This window comes from Triturus cristatus, chromosome 8 (assembly GCF_964204655.1).
Source record: "Triturus cristatus chromosome 8, aTriCri1.1, whole genome shotgun sequence".
NCBI classification, from domain to species: Eukaryota; Metazoa; Chordata; class Amphibia; order Caudata; family Salamandridae; genus Triturus; species Triturus cristatus.
In genome coordinates this window covers 159,415,439-159,432,585 of record NC_140591.1, presented here as the reverse complement: position 1 = coordinate 159,432,585, position 17,147 = coordinate 159,415,439, and the positions used below count along the sequence as shown (strand labels likewise).

At 45.2% G+C, this 17,147-nt stretch overlaps 1 protein-coding gene across 4 annotated transcripts in view; it reads right to left on the bottom strand.

Annotated features, from left to right (window-relative positions):
* PRDM15 (PR/SET domain 15) overlaps nucleotides 1-17,147 on the bottom strand; it is a 439,353-nt gene that overhangs the window by 379,593 nt on the left and 42,613 nt on the right. For all 4 annotated transcript variants that reach the window (XM_085621221.1, XM_085621224.1, XM_085621222.1 and 1 more), the window contains exons 3-5: nucleotides 15,398-15,443; nucleotides 14,284-14,377; nucleotides 13,653-13,806 (exon numbers count right to left, since the gene is read on the bottom strand). In XM_085621221.1, coding sequence (XP_085477347.1) covers nucleotides 13,653-13,806; nucleotides 14,284-14,377; nucleotides 15,398-15,434 — 285 coding nt within the window. In that variant the 5' untranslated portion in view covers nucleotides 15,435-15,443. The remainder of the gene's footprint in view (nucleotides 1-13,652; nucleotides 13,807-14,283; nucleotides 14,378-15,397; nucleotides 15,444-17,147) is intronic.

The window sequence follows — 17,147 nt, the reverse complement described above, 5'->3', positions numbered from 1 at the left end:
GGGAGGAGCCGGAACAGCATCTCACGGTGCAATATCTCCATGTAATGGGGCGGGGCAGATATCTGGTTAGGTGGTTTGCGACATCCTTGCGCACACATGCGGCGATCAGTCTGGCGCCGCTGCGTCGTAAGTGGGAGGCGGACCTGGTCCGGCCCATGCCCGACAGGGAGTGGGACAGGGTGCTGCAGGGCCCGACGAGGATCCCTAGGAACATGCGCTTCCGCCAAATACAATTCTTCATCTTACATAGAGCGTACCTCAAGCCTGCATCTATCAATAGATACTTCCACAGCATGGATGCGGGCTGCCTCCGCTGTGCGGAGCAAGACGTCGGCCTAATCCATATGCTGTGTAGCTGCCCCGTACGGAGTTCATACTGGCAGGCAGTGCAGGCGGCGCTCTGCGAGTGCACAGGTCGCAATATCCCATTCGAATGGCCAACCTACCTATTACACCTCTTCCACAGAACTCCTTCCACAAACGTTGCTTCTCGGTTCATTGACTTGGGGTTCGTGGTGGCGAAGCGGCTGCTCACCAAGCGCTGGAAAGTGGCTGATCCACCACACACGCGGGCATGGCGCGGTTCATTCCTGGTGTGGGCTAAGGCGGCGGGCACGGCCCTCCTGAGGGAGGAAACACTAGGCCTCAGGAAGACGCCCATGGCAGCCCAGTGGGAGGCGCTTTTGCAGACCATGATGCGATCAGATGGGGATCCCGCAGAGGCCTGTCAGGTGCGTGGCGAGGGCACCATCCCAGGGGGGGCCTAGAGCTAGTCCGTCCAGATGAATGACATGGCGTACAGTAGCAAGAGCATACCCGGATAGGTGGGGCACAAGAGCAAGCGCGACATTGTCTGTGAAGCAGCTCATGTACGGGGCATGGATGGGGGGGGGGGGGGGGGGACGACCTAAGGGACATGGACAAGTAATACTTGAACAAAGGTCGGACTTTGCTGCTGTTGCCGTATTGGTTGGGCGTTAGATATTTGGCCCCTGTTATTCCATGATTTGCTATCTGTTTATGGAGGAATCCTGGGAGAGAATGGGTGAAGTACTAGTACTCTTTATTAGGGGACGCCTCCCTCTGTGGTAGGATATCAACAGCAGCTTTATAGCTGTCACCATAGTTGAGAGGTCTCCCGCGATGACAGGAGATCAGGAGGTGTATCCATTCTCCACCAACCAATGTACACTCGTCCGGGTGCATAACAATGGTACAAATGGTGCTGTATGTTTTTCTGCCTGTATAATGTGATGTACACTTCTTTTGAAAAAAAAACCTCAATAAACAGATTTATAAATGAAAAATCATGGTCCAATTGTTCCTAAGTGTACAGTGGGGCAAAAGGGCACATTTACATATTGTATGTGAACCAAGTTTAAAAATGAATCAATTCAAACTTTTTTTAAACTTTTTTTTATTGAAACAATGGCATGTTAAAAATCAGAGACACAATATTGCACCTGTAGACATTGACACATACTGTTATAGCACATCATCGATCCATACTCCCCTCTACAGTATAACTGATATCCGAAATGACATGTTAATCGACATCAATAGCCTCTCCCCCTCGATCCTCTGGCGGTTCACATATCCCTCCCCGGTAGATGTTCCAATGCCCCCAAATTTGCGACAACTTTTTCGGGCAACCCCTGGAGACATAAATCGATATTTCAGTCACCATGCACCAGCCCATGTCTTTGGACCAGTCCGCAATGGTTGATGGGGTCGGAGCCCTCCACAATCGTGTGATATTTCGCTTTGCAACCATGAAGCCCAATATGACCCATGTCCTCTCTCTAGCCGCAAGGTCAGTGGGGTCCCATATATTCAACAAAATCAATTTTATATTGAACTGTACCTGCTGCCCCATCACTTCCTCCATCACGGATACCACCCCCTCCCAGAATCTCTGAATTATATCGCATTCCCAAAGTGTGTGCCCTCTTGGCCACACCGCCACGGACACCCATCGTCTGGGGCGTATCCCATATGAACCAATGAAGGTCCAAACAGATACGTCCTGTGGAGGATTTTCAGCTGGACTAGTCGGAGTCTGGAGGAGATTGCCACTTCACGGGGGAAGCCACCGAGGCGCGCCACTCCTCATCCTCCAAGCCGGCAACGTCGTGGTCCCATTTGGCTCCGAGGCGTGTTAAGGGATCGGCCATGTTGTTAATAAGCTTCTCATAAATGAGAGAGATGGCCTTCTCCGGCAGGAATCCTGTCCTCTAGAGGGGAGGACTCAGGGAGGACCGTACCCCTGGGGGAGAGCCGACGATAGTGCGTGCCGAATTTGAAAGTACCGAAACTGCTCGGACCTGGCCCTTTCGTATTTGTGACTTAATTGAGAAAACAAAATAACGTTCCCGGATCTCCAGAGGTCTCAAATTCTGGAGATACAGATGGTAGCCCATTTGTCGAACCCCAAGGAGCGCGACAGCCAACCCAGCTGGTCACAGCACCAAAGCGGCGTGGCCTGGGTAAGCCTACCTTCCCACCCCAGACTTTTAGCGGCTTCTTTCCATATGTGCACAGCGTGTTTTGTCGGGCCGGTCAAGACTTTCCCCTGAGATTTTGTATCATGTCGCCTATATGTGCATTGGTTAATGGCAGCGAGCTGCGAAGCCCAATAGTATCTTTTCATGTCTGAGAGTCCGATGCCACCATCATACCATCCCAGAGTGAGCTTGTGAGTGGCTATGCGGGGTGGCTTACCCTCCCACAGCAAGTCTTGCACTGCGCCCTCCAACTCTTTAAAATAGGATGCCGCGACCGGAAGGGGTGTCTTTTGTAACGCATATAGAAGACGGGGGAGGGACATCATCTTGATTAGGGCAGCTCGTCCAAGGAGGGTCAGGGTGGAGCGAATTCCAGTGTAGAACGTCAGATTGGAGGCGTTCCAGTGGTGGCCGGCGGTTAGTGTCATATAATCACGTCAGGTCCTTGGAAACCCAGATCCCCAGATATTTAAAGCCATCAACGGCCTCTGTCAACTGGCACCCCCAGGGAAGTCGAGGTCTCCGCCAACTGAGGACGTAGAGGACTGATTTTGACCAGTTGATCCTATATCCAGATAACCTGACAAAGCTATGGAAAATATCCATCACCACATTAAGGGACCTTGCGGGTGAAGCAAGATAGAGCAGGATATCATCTGCATACAGTGATATACGGTCCTCCCAGCCACAGGCCCATTTGAGGCCTCGGATGACGGGATCCTGGCGGATCCAAGCTGCGAGAGGTTTCAAGGCCAAAGCCCCGACCGAGAGAGAAGACAGGGGACCTCCGATTATTAACGATCACCTGCGCCAACGCTCGAGTATACAATAGGCACACCCAGTTAATAAATTCAAGACCAAATCCTAGCTTGCGTAGCACTACGAACATGTAAGGCCATTCTATGGTGTCAAAGGCCGAAGCAGCGTCCAGGGATGCCACAACTGTATCCTCCCTGATCGTATCTGCTCTACACAGCACGCATACAGTCTACGAAGATTAAGAGACTTATTTCTTGCGGGCATAAACCCGGATTGATCCGGGTGAATCAAATTGGGAAGAACAGATAGCAAGCAAGTGGCGAGGACTTTAGCGAGGATCTTAGCCTCGCAGTTAAGGAGCGAAATGGGTCTATATGAGGAGCACCGATCGGCGGGTTTACCCGCTTTGTGGATGACAATAATATTGTCTAGCCTAAGATCTTGAGGAAGGATTCCTAGCGTTTTACTTTCCTTGAAAATGGCGGTGAGAAAAGGGGCGGTCACGCCCACTGTTGGCTTAAACAGTTCTATGGGGATCCCGTTAGGGCGCGACGCTTCCACCCCCCCCCGCAGATCATGGATGGCCTTCTCCACTTCGGTCACTGTAATGTCTTGGTCTAAGTCAAGACTCTCCTCCTCTGTGATCACCGGCATGCGTATATCAAGTAAGATGGAAGCCTCATCCTCCGAGTGGGTCGTGCTGGAAGAGTACAGGGTGTGGTAATAGTTACCAAATGCATCCGCTATGTCGCGTGGAGCTGCGATTCGGGAATGTGAATCGGGAGCAATTTCAGCCACTACGCGCCGTGCCCCGTCCCTCCGATCTAGCCAGGCCAACAATTTGCCTGCCTTGTCGCCAACATCGTAAATCCTGCTAAGGGTAGCCCGATACTGCGCCTTAGCCGCATCCGTGGCTAGGTCCAGGAGCTACTTAGTTTTAACGCAAAGCTGTTGACGCACTTCTTCCGAGTCGGGCGATCTGACTGTGCGGTCCAACTTCAGGACCTCGCCCTCGATACGAGTCATGGCGGACGCCTTTTCCTTGCGTTGCCCTGCAATTTGCCCCAGGACCCCCCAGCGAACAACAGTCTTATAAGCCTCCCAGAGCGAGACTGAAGAGCTGACGGACCCCAGGTTCTCTTGGAAATACAGTTCTGTTTCAGTCAGAACTTTATCCCTAATGGGGGTGGGTCGTGAAATACCACGTGTTGATCGGTGCCACGCGGCCGACCGAGGGCTCCCCTACCTCTATTCTGCACAATATGGGGGAGTGATCAGATATGCCCCGGGCCAAATGCCGTATTTCCTTGACGATATGAAGATGTTGAGTAGGGGTAAGCACGTAATCCGTGCGTGACAGGGTGTCATGGGGACCCAATAGATGTGTGTATTGGAGTTCCTCTGAATGTAGGCACCTCCAGACATCCGCCAGACCCAATGCACTCAGGAAGCTATGGATACATTTTCGTGAGATTGGTAGGTCTTTCTGGGGCCAGCGATCCAAGCAGTCCGAGACGATAGAGTTAAAATCCCCACCAATCAGTAACCGCCCATCGGCAAGACCCAGGAGAAGGTCGCCGAGGTCAATAAAGGCTTGTGTATGGAGGCCCGGAGGAATGTAGACAGAGACCAAATTGAGGATGGCTCCCTCCCAAGTTTCAGACTGGGCAATGATTCTACCCAGCGGGTCCTCGCGGACCGAGTTAATCGTTAAGGGGAAGGATTTACGAACAAGGGTGCCCACCCCTCGGGAGCCTGAACCAAAAGAGGAATGAGCCACCATTTGAAAACCCCATTGTGACAGGGCCTTACAACCGTTGCCCAACAAGTGGGTCTCCTGCAAAAACACGACGTCCAGTAAGTGTTGTTTCAGGAATTGGAGAACCACCCCTCTCTTTATTCTGTCGCCCAACCCATTCACATTCCATGAGAGCAAAGTAAGTTGGTCTACTCAAGGTACCCATCGGTCGGGGTTAGAAACATGAGATACTCCGGGGAGGAGCCAGCCAGAGGGGAGTACACGTATGGAATTTCCTGTAGCATTAAATGTCATGGTCAATAAGAGTGTGGCCAACCCTGTGTCTACTGCGAGTGACATCTGAATTCGAAAATACAATCCATGCCGGCACAACAACAACGCCCAAACCAAAACACAGAAACAAACACCTTCCCCCCCCCATCCCGCAGTCCCAATATGCATTTCCCAACCCCCTCCCCCGCTTCCCAGCTCGGCGGTGATGAAACTTCCCTCCCCCCCAAACTATCGCCCACCCTGTCCAAAACATACGGGTTCGTGCTGCCAAACCGAGCACTCAACTCCAGGAATTTTACTTGTCCGATATTAACACCCACAGCCTACTGGGCCTGCACTAACATCATCAATAAGGGCCTAATATATACCCACAATCTCTCGTATATAGCAATAAAAAAATAAAAATAAAAAAAACCTGGCAAAAAGCAGGGAATATTTATCAACAACCCAGCCAAGGCAGTCCAGCCCAATACAGCGAGAGTCTGAGGTCAGTGACGAATTCAAACTTAATACTTGTTGTATTCTCAATTAACATAAGAATTGCAAAGTTCTTGGTTATATAAACTGTTGACCAAATCTACATAAAACAGCTGTGATGAGGCATAGGAGTGATATAATAAGCCAAATAAGCATAACGGATAGTGAAATCGCTTCACAAGATTTAAATAAGCCTAAATTCTGGAATGAAAAGATCTAATAATATTTTGCAACTCCTACTTAAACCCCATGAGCCAATTCTGGGAAGCAGCCTTGAAAGATATTTTAAAAAGCCACAAACATTTGTGGTAACATTTTGGCAAATAATTCAGGACAAACCAATATTTTGTTTCACAACTCTAATCCAAACCTTGAAGATAGCCTGAATTTGTACAACATTCTTCCACAGTGCATGTAAAAGACAGATTTGGCACTAGACAAACCTAAATATGTTATCAACTCATTTAGATTGTTCATTTACAAGAAGGAGGTCAACAAAAATTAGCAAAATTACATGAAGTAGGCAGATTTCCCACCAAAACGTCCCCCATTAACAGTGAAGAATATCTATGAAACTCATCACTAGCAATTCAACAAGCACAAGTTTGGTCCTCTGAAATAATGGAAAAGCAAATAAAAATTCTGTATAGCAAGAAAATACGGTAAAGCCAAGCCCTGTATAATAACATCCACACATATTTTATATGTACAGTAATTAAAATCCGTACAAGGTAATCAATATATATATATATATATATATATAAAAATCAAGAATATTTAGAAACAATTCAATTTGACAATCTATAAACACCTCTAATCTCAAAGAGACTCAGATCTAGATTTACTGTGTATGTTCAGAATTCATATAAGTAAGTCACAATTGATTCTATGTACTACAGTGCCTGCACGGACCAATTAATAAAAATAGAAAAATTACTTTTTGTTAATTACAGGGGGCAAAGAAAAACATAAAAAATGTTATTCACAGGAAGCATGAACTGTTAATTGTCTGAGTGTTGTGGTAGTGCTGCTACAGTGTTCATAAATGTTGATGTTAGTCCTTTAAGGCAGGATAGGATGGCTTGGCAACATCTACTAATAATGAATTGGTTAAACTGGCCTGAAAATCATTTCCTGTGCTCTCTGTTAAGAACTAGGCAGGTCATAATATGTGAGTAAAAGTTTCTCATTTGTAGTCGCAGAGTGTTCAGCTTCTTATACTTGGGGTGGGGCTTAGTTTGGAAAATAATCTACAATTGGATGAAGCCCAAACTTCAACTACATTAATTTGTGTTTTAGTTAAGGTTTTAATTGACCAAACAATAAAAATGTACTTACTTTGTGTTTGCAGTGTAATTAAATTTGCATTTGTGGTGTGCCCGTTTGAGGAAATAAATAACCTTCCAAGTTTGTCCTCATTTCCCAAATGCTGTTTTACCTTTCTGGAAAGAGATTGGTTTTGTGGCTTTGTCATGGACTTAAATGTCGTAAATGAGAACAGTGGTTTTCAAGGCTACCTTCTAGAGACACTGAGGTGGAGTTGAAGTACTGACTCAGGGAGCCTCCCTTTCAACAAGTGTCTTTATCGACCTCTTCCCAAATGTAATATTTCAAACCGAATTTTTGGGCAGTCTTAAGTTTGAGATTCTAGTATGTGCCACGTGGAAGCTTAAACAGAATTTTAAATTGACCTTGCTAACAGCTGAGTGCAAATAGTAGTACATTTGCTTATGGTTTTAGTCAGGAAAAATGTTGAAAACAACTGCCTCTTCCATCAAACCAAAAGCCTGGATATTTATAGTTAGTTGCTATGTCAACTGAAGTTTTGCCTAAGTGTAGGTGCTAGGCTTGTGGAGTTTCCTGCCAAAAATTAAGGCTTTTTTTTGTTTTGTTTTTAGAGTAACAATCATATGAACGATTTGGCAAAGACTGTAGAAATGTTATTAGTCTTTGGAAGCTCACTGCAGTGTCATTTAAGAGAACTATGTCAGCGCCATTCTGCAAAGAGGTTATATGCTGAATACTAATTTTGGGAGGGTGAGAGTTCATAATTTCAAGTTTGCGACTAAAGTGAGATATATACACTCAAGTTATAAGGCAAAGGGGCAAGTACACACCCTTGCTTGAGGCCTACATTCATGTAAATCTTTGAGACTTCATTGTTTGTAACTAGCGTGACCTTAACTCAGATGCTTAAGCAGAGCATCTGAATGGCATGTAGCAACATGTATACTTCATTCGTCTAGTTTTTGTCATAAATGGTTTCTATCTAGTCAATCAATTGCGCTTTAAAGTCAACAAATCATGTATAAAAAGAGCTGTACTCTTACAGCTTTTTCATGCAGGATGGAAAGAGCCAGGATATTATTAGACATGCTGGTGGCTGACAGAAAGCCAGCCAGGCTAAGGGAACTTAATTAACTTAGAAGCAGTGGCCAAATCAACAACATTTTTGCCTCAACAATTAATAGGGTGATAAATCTGGAACTGCCTAGATCCGATGTCAGTTCTTCTTTTAATATAATTGCTGTAAAATTGAACCGTGCTAAGAATCATATGGAACCTTTGTTGGCAAACAGTGTAAGAAGAGAGAGGTGAAAGACTGTTCAACAAGCAAACCCATATTTGAAGAAGGCAGCAGGAAGGGCAGTTGGGTAGGGTGCACAGTCATATATACTTTTTTAAACTATTTCCTTGGCTAGCTGAAACTTTAGGAAATCTGTGCTGGATTTTAATTTCCCTATTTTATTGTATGTTATTTTTTTCAATATTTTTGAATGCCAAGTCTATGTCACTTTCACAGCGTTAAGCACATACCTTGACTGTCAAAATGTAATTTGTCAAAAAACTGCCTTTGCAATAATTCCCAGACAGTTATCAAAGCATGATCAATTGGAGTAGATCCAATTTGAATAGAAACTAAAGAATGCTTCTCGTCTTCCCAGTAATAAATGACTTTTGTATTTCACTACAGTCTTTTCACTTGTTCAAGGCCTTCATATTCACCTAAAGAGCTTAAGCTTTTAAAATAGATCTTCATATTACTAATGCTTAGTACTTGTGGGAGAAAGTCTCTTTTGCATCTTTTCAGTATATTAAGCTGTTTAAATAACAGAATAAAAATAAAGAAATAACTGAAGAGATGCATAAGAATTGTCAACGACTTCCAATCTCTTTGCTGAGGAGTAGTTAAAAGGTATGGGCTTACCTTGTTAAAACGCTACCATTGAAGATGTGGATTTCAACACCAGTTAAAGTCTCCTAGAAACCATAGGCCTGCAGTAACTATACAAGAAAATCCCTCAACAGGAGGCTGTACGTGTCATAGAAGACACCCTGGAACAGTGTTGATACAACACAAAGTTCCTTTGGGGATGGATTTAAAAAGCTATGGACCTGGGTTTATCAGTTGGGTTAAATTGTTGTACTCTGGCCCGCTGGCACAGGTGGTCGTGAACGGTAGAGTATCGGCTCCGTTCGAGCTGGGCAGAGGCGCGCGGCAGGGCTGCCCGTTATCGCCGCTCCTTTTCGCGCTCGCCTTGGAGCCCCTGGCGGAGTGGCTGCGGTGGGAACCTTCTATTCGTGGTCTCCGCTGGACCCCCGAGTATGAGGACCGCGTATCTCTATACGCTGACGATATTCTCCTATACCTGGCTTCCCCACGTAAGTCATTGATAGTACTGGTTGATGTATTGCATTCATTTGGTCTTAACTCCGGCCTTGTCATCAACTGGGCTAAATCGTGCGTCTATGTTCTCTCTGGGGAGGATCCTATCCTTCCGCGGGGCTGTCCTATCCAGATCGCCCCGCGGGGATTTCGGTACCTGGGTGTCTTCATTACCCTGGATGCGGAGGCCCGATATAGTCAGAACTTGCTTCCCCCCCTCCAGCGCCTGAAGGAGGATGTCGCACATTGGAGGCGCTTGCCGCTCTCCGCGCTTGGCCGGGCGGCATTGTTTAAGATGAGGTCGCTGCCGCGTTTCCTGTACGCTCTGCAGAACACAATGGACGTCGTCCCGGCGCACTATTTCTGCGAAGTGGAGAGTTTGCAGCGCCGCCTGTTCTGGGAGGGGAGACCGCGTATCGCCCTGGCGAAGCTGACGCTCCCGTGGTATGACGGGGGGATTGCCCTCCCGGATATCAAACGGTATTATTGGGCCTCCCAGCTGGCTGCGATTAATCACGGCATGTACGGGCCCGCTCTAAACCCGGCCTTTGAAATGGATAAGATGTTACTGCCGGGTGGTGATTATAACCGTGCGCTTTACTCCAGCTCGCTCGACGCACGTCTGACGGGCCCCACGCGTGTCATGGTACGAGTGTGGCACGCGGCTAATGTAGCGATGGGGTGGAAAGATCGTTTGACCCGGGCGTCGCCACTATACGCAGCTGAGCAGTTGGGCACCCTGTGGACTTCGAAGGGCTTCGAGAGGTGGGACATGATAGGCATCAGCAGGGTGGGTGATCTCTGGACTAGGGGGGGGGGATTCAAAACGTTCGAGATGCTGCAGACGGAATTCCAGTTGCAGGACAGGGAGTACTTTCGGTATATGCAGATCCGTCATGCGCTAGGCTCCGTCTTCCCGGATGTTGCCTCCATCCCGGAGTATTCCCCTCTGGAGGACAGAGTGCTAGATGGACATGTACCGGAAAGCACGATTTCACTAATCTATAAAAAACTTATTAATGACCGCGCGGGATTGCTAACTAGCCTTCGTGAGGCATGGGTTGCCGATGGATTGGAGCTGGACGACGAGGACTGGGTCTCTGCGGTGGCCTCCCCGAAAGAGGTGGCCATACCGGCCCGCCTTCGCTTCGTCCAGCTCAAGATACTCCATAGGGTCTACGTCACGGGGCCAAGGCTATTGCGTATGGGCTATGCTGTGGACGGGCTGTGTAAGCGTGGGTGTGGTTCTTTGGGGACCTTTCTTCATATTTTGTGGGACTGCCCGGAGGTGGAGCGATTCTGGCGTGGTGTGCATGAGGTCCTGCGGGTGGTTACGCGTGTGTCGCTGCCGCCTGAAGCGAGGAGATGCCTTCTGAATGTGTGGGAACAAACCGACTACTCGGCGCCACAGACGTGGTGGGTGACTCTGGGATATATGGTGGCCAAACGCGACATTGCCCAACTGTGGGGTTCCCAGAGGTCGCCGACCGTCTCGGCCTGGAAGGACAACATGGACTGGTGCATGTTTCGGGAAAAGGTGGTGTATGTTGCGAGAGGTAAGCCTGGGACATGGGTGAAAGTATGGGGCCCCTGGAACGCCTACCGCGGGGGAATCTGTACCCCGCCGTTATTGCCCGATCCGTCTCCGGCCCCGTCCCCTTAGCCGGTTTATCGCCCCGGTACCGGGCACTGAGTCCACCTAGTCCCTGTCCTGACCTTTTCCCCCCCTTGATACTCCTATGGATTGGTAGGGTCCCCCTTCTAGGGGAGCACATGTTGCTGTTTCCGATTGTGGGTTGCCTTGTGGATTTGTTTTTTGTTGTTATTTATATCAAAAAGAAACCGTTATATGGGGTCCGGATGGTGTGGCTATCAACGCTGCTAACTCCTGTGCATTTCCCTTTGCCGCAGCATGCGCGCTATTTTTTGTACCATATGCTCCTTCTGTCTGCTAGCGGCCGGCCTGAAGGTTGTAGGCCCATCTGTGTATATTTTTTGAATTTTGTAATAAACGGTTTAAAAAAATAAATAAATAAATAAATAAAAATAAAAAGTTATGGACTCGCAACATCTACAACACTGTAGCCGTCGAGTTACAGATGCTAAACCAATCTGCAGTCATGGGAAGTGCTTATACCACTTCGCAACTTCTTATGTCATAGTTTGCTTTTAAAGGCCAAATGGTCTGGAAGGTCTTTATGGTTCCTGGTTTGCACAATCTCTGGAGGCGTCTTGTGGGAAGGCTACAATTAGCTGGAATATACTCTTTCTTCACTTCATAAATGTCTTCTTCTTGCACATCACTGGGTTAATTAACTTCTTTCCAAATATCATGCAGAGAACCTAGAACACAACCCCAGGGTAGGAAGAAGGGCTTGGCCCTGATAAAACATCTCTCTGTGCACATGTAGGCAGAGTCTCCTTCTAGGGTTTGAGAAGATAAACTAACTAATAGGTCAATGTGGCCAGCACTCATACTACTATATGCACCTGTAGGATGCTTCAACTAACAAAAGTAACATACACATTTCTTTAAAATCTTCTTCCAATCAGGAGAAAGTGTGTGTCTTGCTTTGTCCTGGTCTTTTCTACAGACCAGGAGTAGAGTAGTCTGGCCCCAGTCAAGGCTATTTGCACATAGGATTAAATCCACATTGACCCTGATCATAGGTTGCTAAGCTACTCTCAGTACAATACAACCCAACATGGGAAATAGAGCAGGTTTAATTACAGAAGACAGAAATACATTTAGAAGGCAAATCATTTGAATTTTCATCACAATGGCTGTACACCCTCTTCCGTCTGGGGGTGTAGAGGTTAAAAGGCATGTGCCCCTGCGACTGTTGTCACCAGCTGGCCCACTGTCTGATGCAACAGGACAGGAGCACCCACAGACTACTAGTGACAATACACTCTGATTGCCTTCCTACATAAGTGGACCATACGGTCTGTTGAACACCAGGTAAAATTGTGGATTACCTCTAGCAGACTCACAAGAATGTAGAGACCACAGGGTGGTTAAAATAAGCCAGGCCAGAAAGATGAATGGGAAAGGAATAACAGTTATTTCAAGATATGCTAGGACTTCTGTTCCCCACTGTATCCCCTTTTAAACAGCCCTTCTGCAGACTTCTAAAAGCGAAGAGCCCTCCAACGTAATGAGAAAGGCCAGATTGTTCTGGCTATTCAGGACTGTCAATGCAGTTTCTCTTCCTCCTCCTCTGTACTCTCACACCAGCCACCCAACCACAAAGAAGAGATGTGGAAGGGTCATGCTGGTGCTGTAGAGGCTGGCTAGCTTTGGAGGCAGCAGGAGCCCCACACATGGGTAATCAATTACCCTTTGTATTTAGATAGCCTTCTTTCAAAAGGTTCAGGCATTGACGTCGCTAGAAGAAGGAATCATGGAAACTCAGATGGGGCCCGCGCATCACTTCTATTTGTCTTGGCCCTACCCCTTGTGCCCACCACTACAGCGGTTGAATGTGTCTGGAGGCAGAACAAAATAAACAGACACTGCATCTTTACACCCACAATTTTTCCACAAAGCTTCCACTACAAAGCAATATGATTTACTTAAAATGCTTAAATCAGAATTTGCATGCATGTGTGTATGTATATAAATACACACACACACACAAAGATATAAATATAGAAACATATACAAAGAATACATATATGTATAAAAATAATTATCTATGTAAGGTTGTCCCTTTTCTCTTTTGCAAATGCTTTAAGTTAATCTTCCTTGCCTGTATGCATCTCCTCAGTAGTAACAATGAGACTACAGTCAAACAGGAAGGGGGTCACAAACGATTATAGAATATATCTGGCTTCGGATGCCCTTATGATTTGACAAGTCATCTCTTTCCTGCTGCTGAAATAGAACTGGTGAAGCTCATTGCTCTGCCACAGGTTTTACACTCTGCCTTTCCACACAATTTACAGTTGAGTAAGGAGCCTCTCTCCAAGTGACCTTGTTTATGTAGAGTGTTGGAGAAAAAAAGCATAATCTGTTTCTGACCCTGCAGTGATGAGATATCCAAACAGCCTAAATTACATTTAGAAATCACGCCTGACTCTGGGCAATATCAGGGGCCAGCCCAAAATAACATATTACACACATTAATGGTTTTCGCATGTAACTTACATAGGGCAGATCTAGTGCTAGCTACATGACTTTAGGGGAAGCTCAAAACAAATCAAAACATACCTTCAGTGGGAAAGGCACCTCCATCTCTTGCTTGGAGACTTTTTTAGATTCAAAAGGCCCAAACTGAGTGCGCTTAATGAGCTGAGTCACAGCAAATACACCTTCCATTCCATCATCCAGGAATTTGATCTCCAGATTCGAGGGGAGGGATGACCTAGGGTTGAAAAGTGCTAATGGTTAAATGGACATTTCATTTGACTGAAATAAAAGATGCATTTTGTATGGCCTACTACTGACAGTGTATCCATATTACAACAGGATTTACATGAACAGTAATATTACTTTGCAACTGAAATTGAACAAAAAGCATTGTGACACTGAAGAGCACACAATGTGTAATGTAACTTACCTCCTCAATAAAACATGAAACACAAACAATGTGAAGTGTTTTATTAAGCAGAGCTACATACATTATTTCAGGAGAATAGTGACCTCTTTAAAATTGAGGTTTAGGTTACAAACCTTCCTCCTTAAGCAAGCAAAAGGGCAATGTTCATTCACTTGTGGTATCAAAGGTCATAAAACTATGGACCCATTTCACAAAACAAGCACAAGAAGGTCAGTAGGAAACAGCTTTTTAGTGACTGCTAGTTAATCAAGTTTTCATAAGTAGTTCTTAAAATGCATTTACCTTGCTCTGCTCTGTACAAAGGAATCATGCACAGTCACCACTGGGCCCAGGTCAGGACACTCTGAATCATGATACTGCCCACAATCGTCACACCCTGGGATTATAAAGAGAAACCACAGTACAGACAGAAAGGGTTATTGCTGCTCACCTATTCAAATCACCTCCCATCATCTTCCAAAGCCACCATCCATACCAATATGAAAGGCAGGTGGAAAGTCACTTTCTGTCCCTGCCACCCGCTACACAAACTTAAGTTTCATGGGGCAATTCTAGAAGTGTTGCAGGCCCGACTCATGGATTGGCTGTGCTCATTATCACACCAGTTACATGCATGCTTGAACACACTAAGGGAGTGTCACGCAATTGGGTCCTAGGTTTTGTTTGCTACACTGTGAATGTCTGTTTGCACCTTTTGGTAGTCCAGAATATTTTTTCTGTAATGCTGGCTCACTCCTGACTCCAATGTCATCAGTATGAACAGCTCTCACTATGCCACCCCTTCCCTCCAAGAGATTCCTGGTCAAACAAGGAGAACCCGTAGTCTTATGAAGAGTTTCCTCACACACCGAGCAGCTCAAACTTTGAGAATTTGCAAAGGTTTAATTCTCACAAAATGCAAGTGAGGGCACTGTATGCATACTACGGATTCTCCACAAGCTAACACTGTCTGGCAATGAATCAATAATATATGTGTTATGCATTACATGAGAAGCTTAAGAAAGCTAAAACAATATTTCTTCAGTAGTAAAGAAAGTCAACAGCACTTCCAAAAGTTTAAATAACTCTCCACATAGGGAGGTGGAGGGAAGAACCCAGAATGAGGTAACTTATGACCCATTTGGCGTTGTACAGGAAATGTGTGCGTTTGATGTCATGATCTATGTACAATTGGATCTCTCATGTCCTTCAATGTATAGCCATGTAGTGGATATGTATTATGAACACTGGCCGACTGAAATTGCTCTACAACTAATCATGTCAAGTACTCATAATATGTTCTATATGTTATTTCATTGTCAAAATAAAATAAAGTTAAAAAAAAAAAAAAAAAAAAAAAACTCTCCACATCCTTCCACCAGAGTTCCTCCCCATGCGCCTGAATTAGAATACTTACAAATTAACACAGATTGATCACAGCTATCCTGTTCCATTTCTTGTCCCTAAACAAAAAGGCGGAAAAAGTAATAAAGATGATTTTATCACGTCAGTATTTACAAAAAATTTAAGAACTGTGTTTTGACAAATATGTATGCACAGACACCATGTGGTTCTGCATCAATGGTGGATTAAGTATCATAAACTGTAATATATCACCAAACAGACAGAACAAATGTGCCTTTATTATCCTTCCCTACTAGACCGATCTTCTCTCGTCCTCAAGGTCTTCCAGTTACCCCTCTAAGTTGGAACTTAATTGCACACAATCAATAAACAACTTTGATTATCCTTATGTTCTTCAGCACAGAGTGAGAATACTTCAGTAAGAGTGTAGAGCAGGGCCATAAAAATAAAAAAACTGGCGACAATTCTTATTACATTCTGGAACTAAACCGGAATGGTGGGTGGGAATGTGGGCACACAGAACTTATTCAATATGAAGGGTGAATACACAAATCAGTCCATACAATAAGTGTCCATATATCATTTGGTGACTTGGAGGAGGAGCCACCTGATCTTCCTCAACCGGAGGAAATCCAAACTGAATGACAATGTTCTCCGAGCACACAAAAAGTGTCGACATTGCGGTATTGATAGTTCTTGATAGGGGTGGGGTGTGTATATATATATATAGCTATGGCATCACTTTGAGCTGGTGGCTAGGATGAGCACTATCCAGATGCAATATTGCAATGGACAACGTTGCTTTTCTGAACATTCTACTCATTAGTTGGTGGCCATGTATGTATCAATCCACATCAAAGAACCAAATCCTGTGGTGGTCGAAATTCATTGAGAATGACATATTACACATATGATCATCCAATTAACGCTTCAAGGTATGCACTTCTTCTACAGGGCCTGTTCAGATCAGCAGGATGTTGTCTATGTATCTACCCCTGTAGTGTATGTATTCGATTCAATGGGATCCTTAGGGGGCCCCAGACCCGCTCCTCCTCAAGCCACTCCAAAAAAAGGTTGGCGTAAAAAGGACCTATGCCAACATCTTCATATCAGAACTACAAGATAGAGAGAAAATAGCAGAGGAACTCTTTAGTAACTTAAGCGCTGGTATGTCTACACTAAGTAGGGCAACTACGAATGAGGAACTTGGAGACATTTAAAAAATTTGAAAAACTGAAAATGAACAGTCAAAATGATGGGATGCCTTTACATTAAAACAATATATGAACCTAAATAAAATCCCAAGGAGATTAAAAGCCCAAAACTTCCCCACATATGATGATCTGGAGTAAGACTTCTGCTTAGAAAGAACTATCCAATAAATCCATGACCTAATGGAAATACTGATTATGAACGCAGACAGGAAAGTTATCAAACTAAATAAAGAGAGGATCAATGATGTAGACAAGAAAATTAGAGAGATGACTTTGCCAGACCTGACAGAAAAGAACTTTGAGATACTAAAGGAGGTACTAAAAACAAAAAAAAACAAAAAAAACACCTGGAAGAGATTACAACGTATAAGGCCAGAAAACTAAAAAGAGATACAAATGACTATCTAGAGTTTTCACATTTCCTAGTAGGTTTGATTTAATTACAAGAACGGAGGCTACATTATGCATTATTCCTTTAATGCAGTCCAAGCAGCCACTTACATCACAATATTAAAAAGGTTCCAGGATAGAACAATAGCAACACATGAAAGGCATGAGCCATCAACAATCTGCCTCTTTTAAATGCGG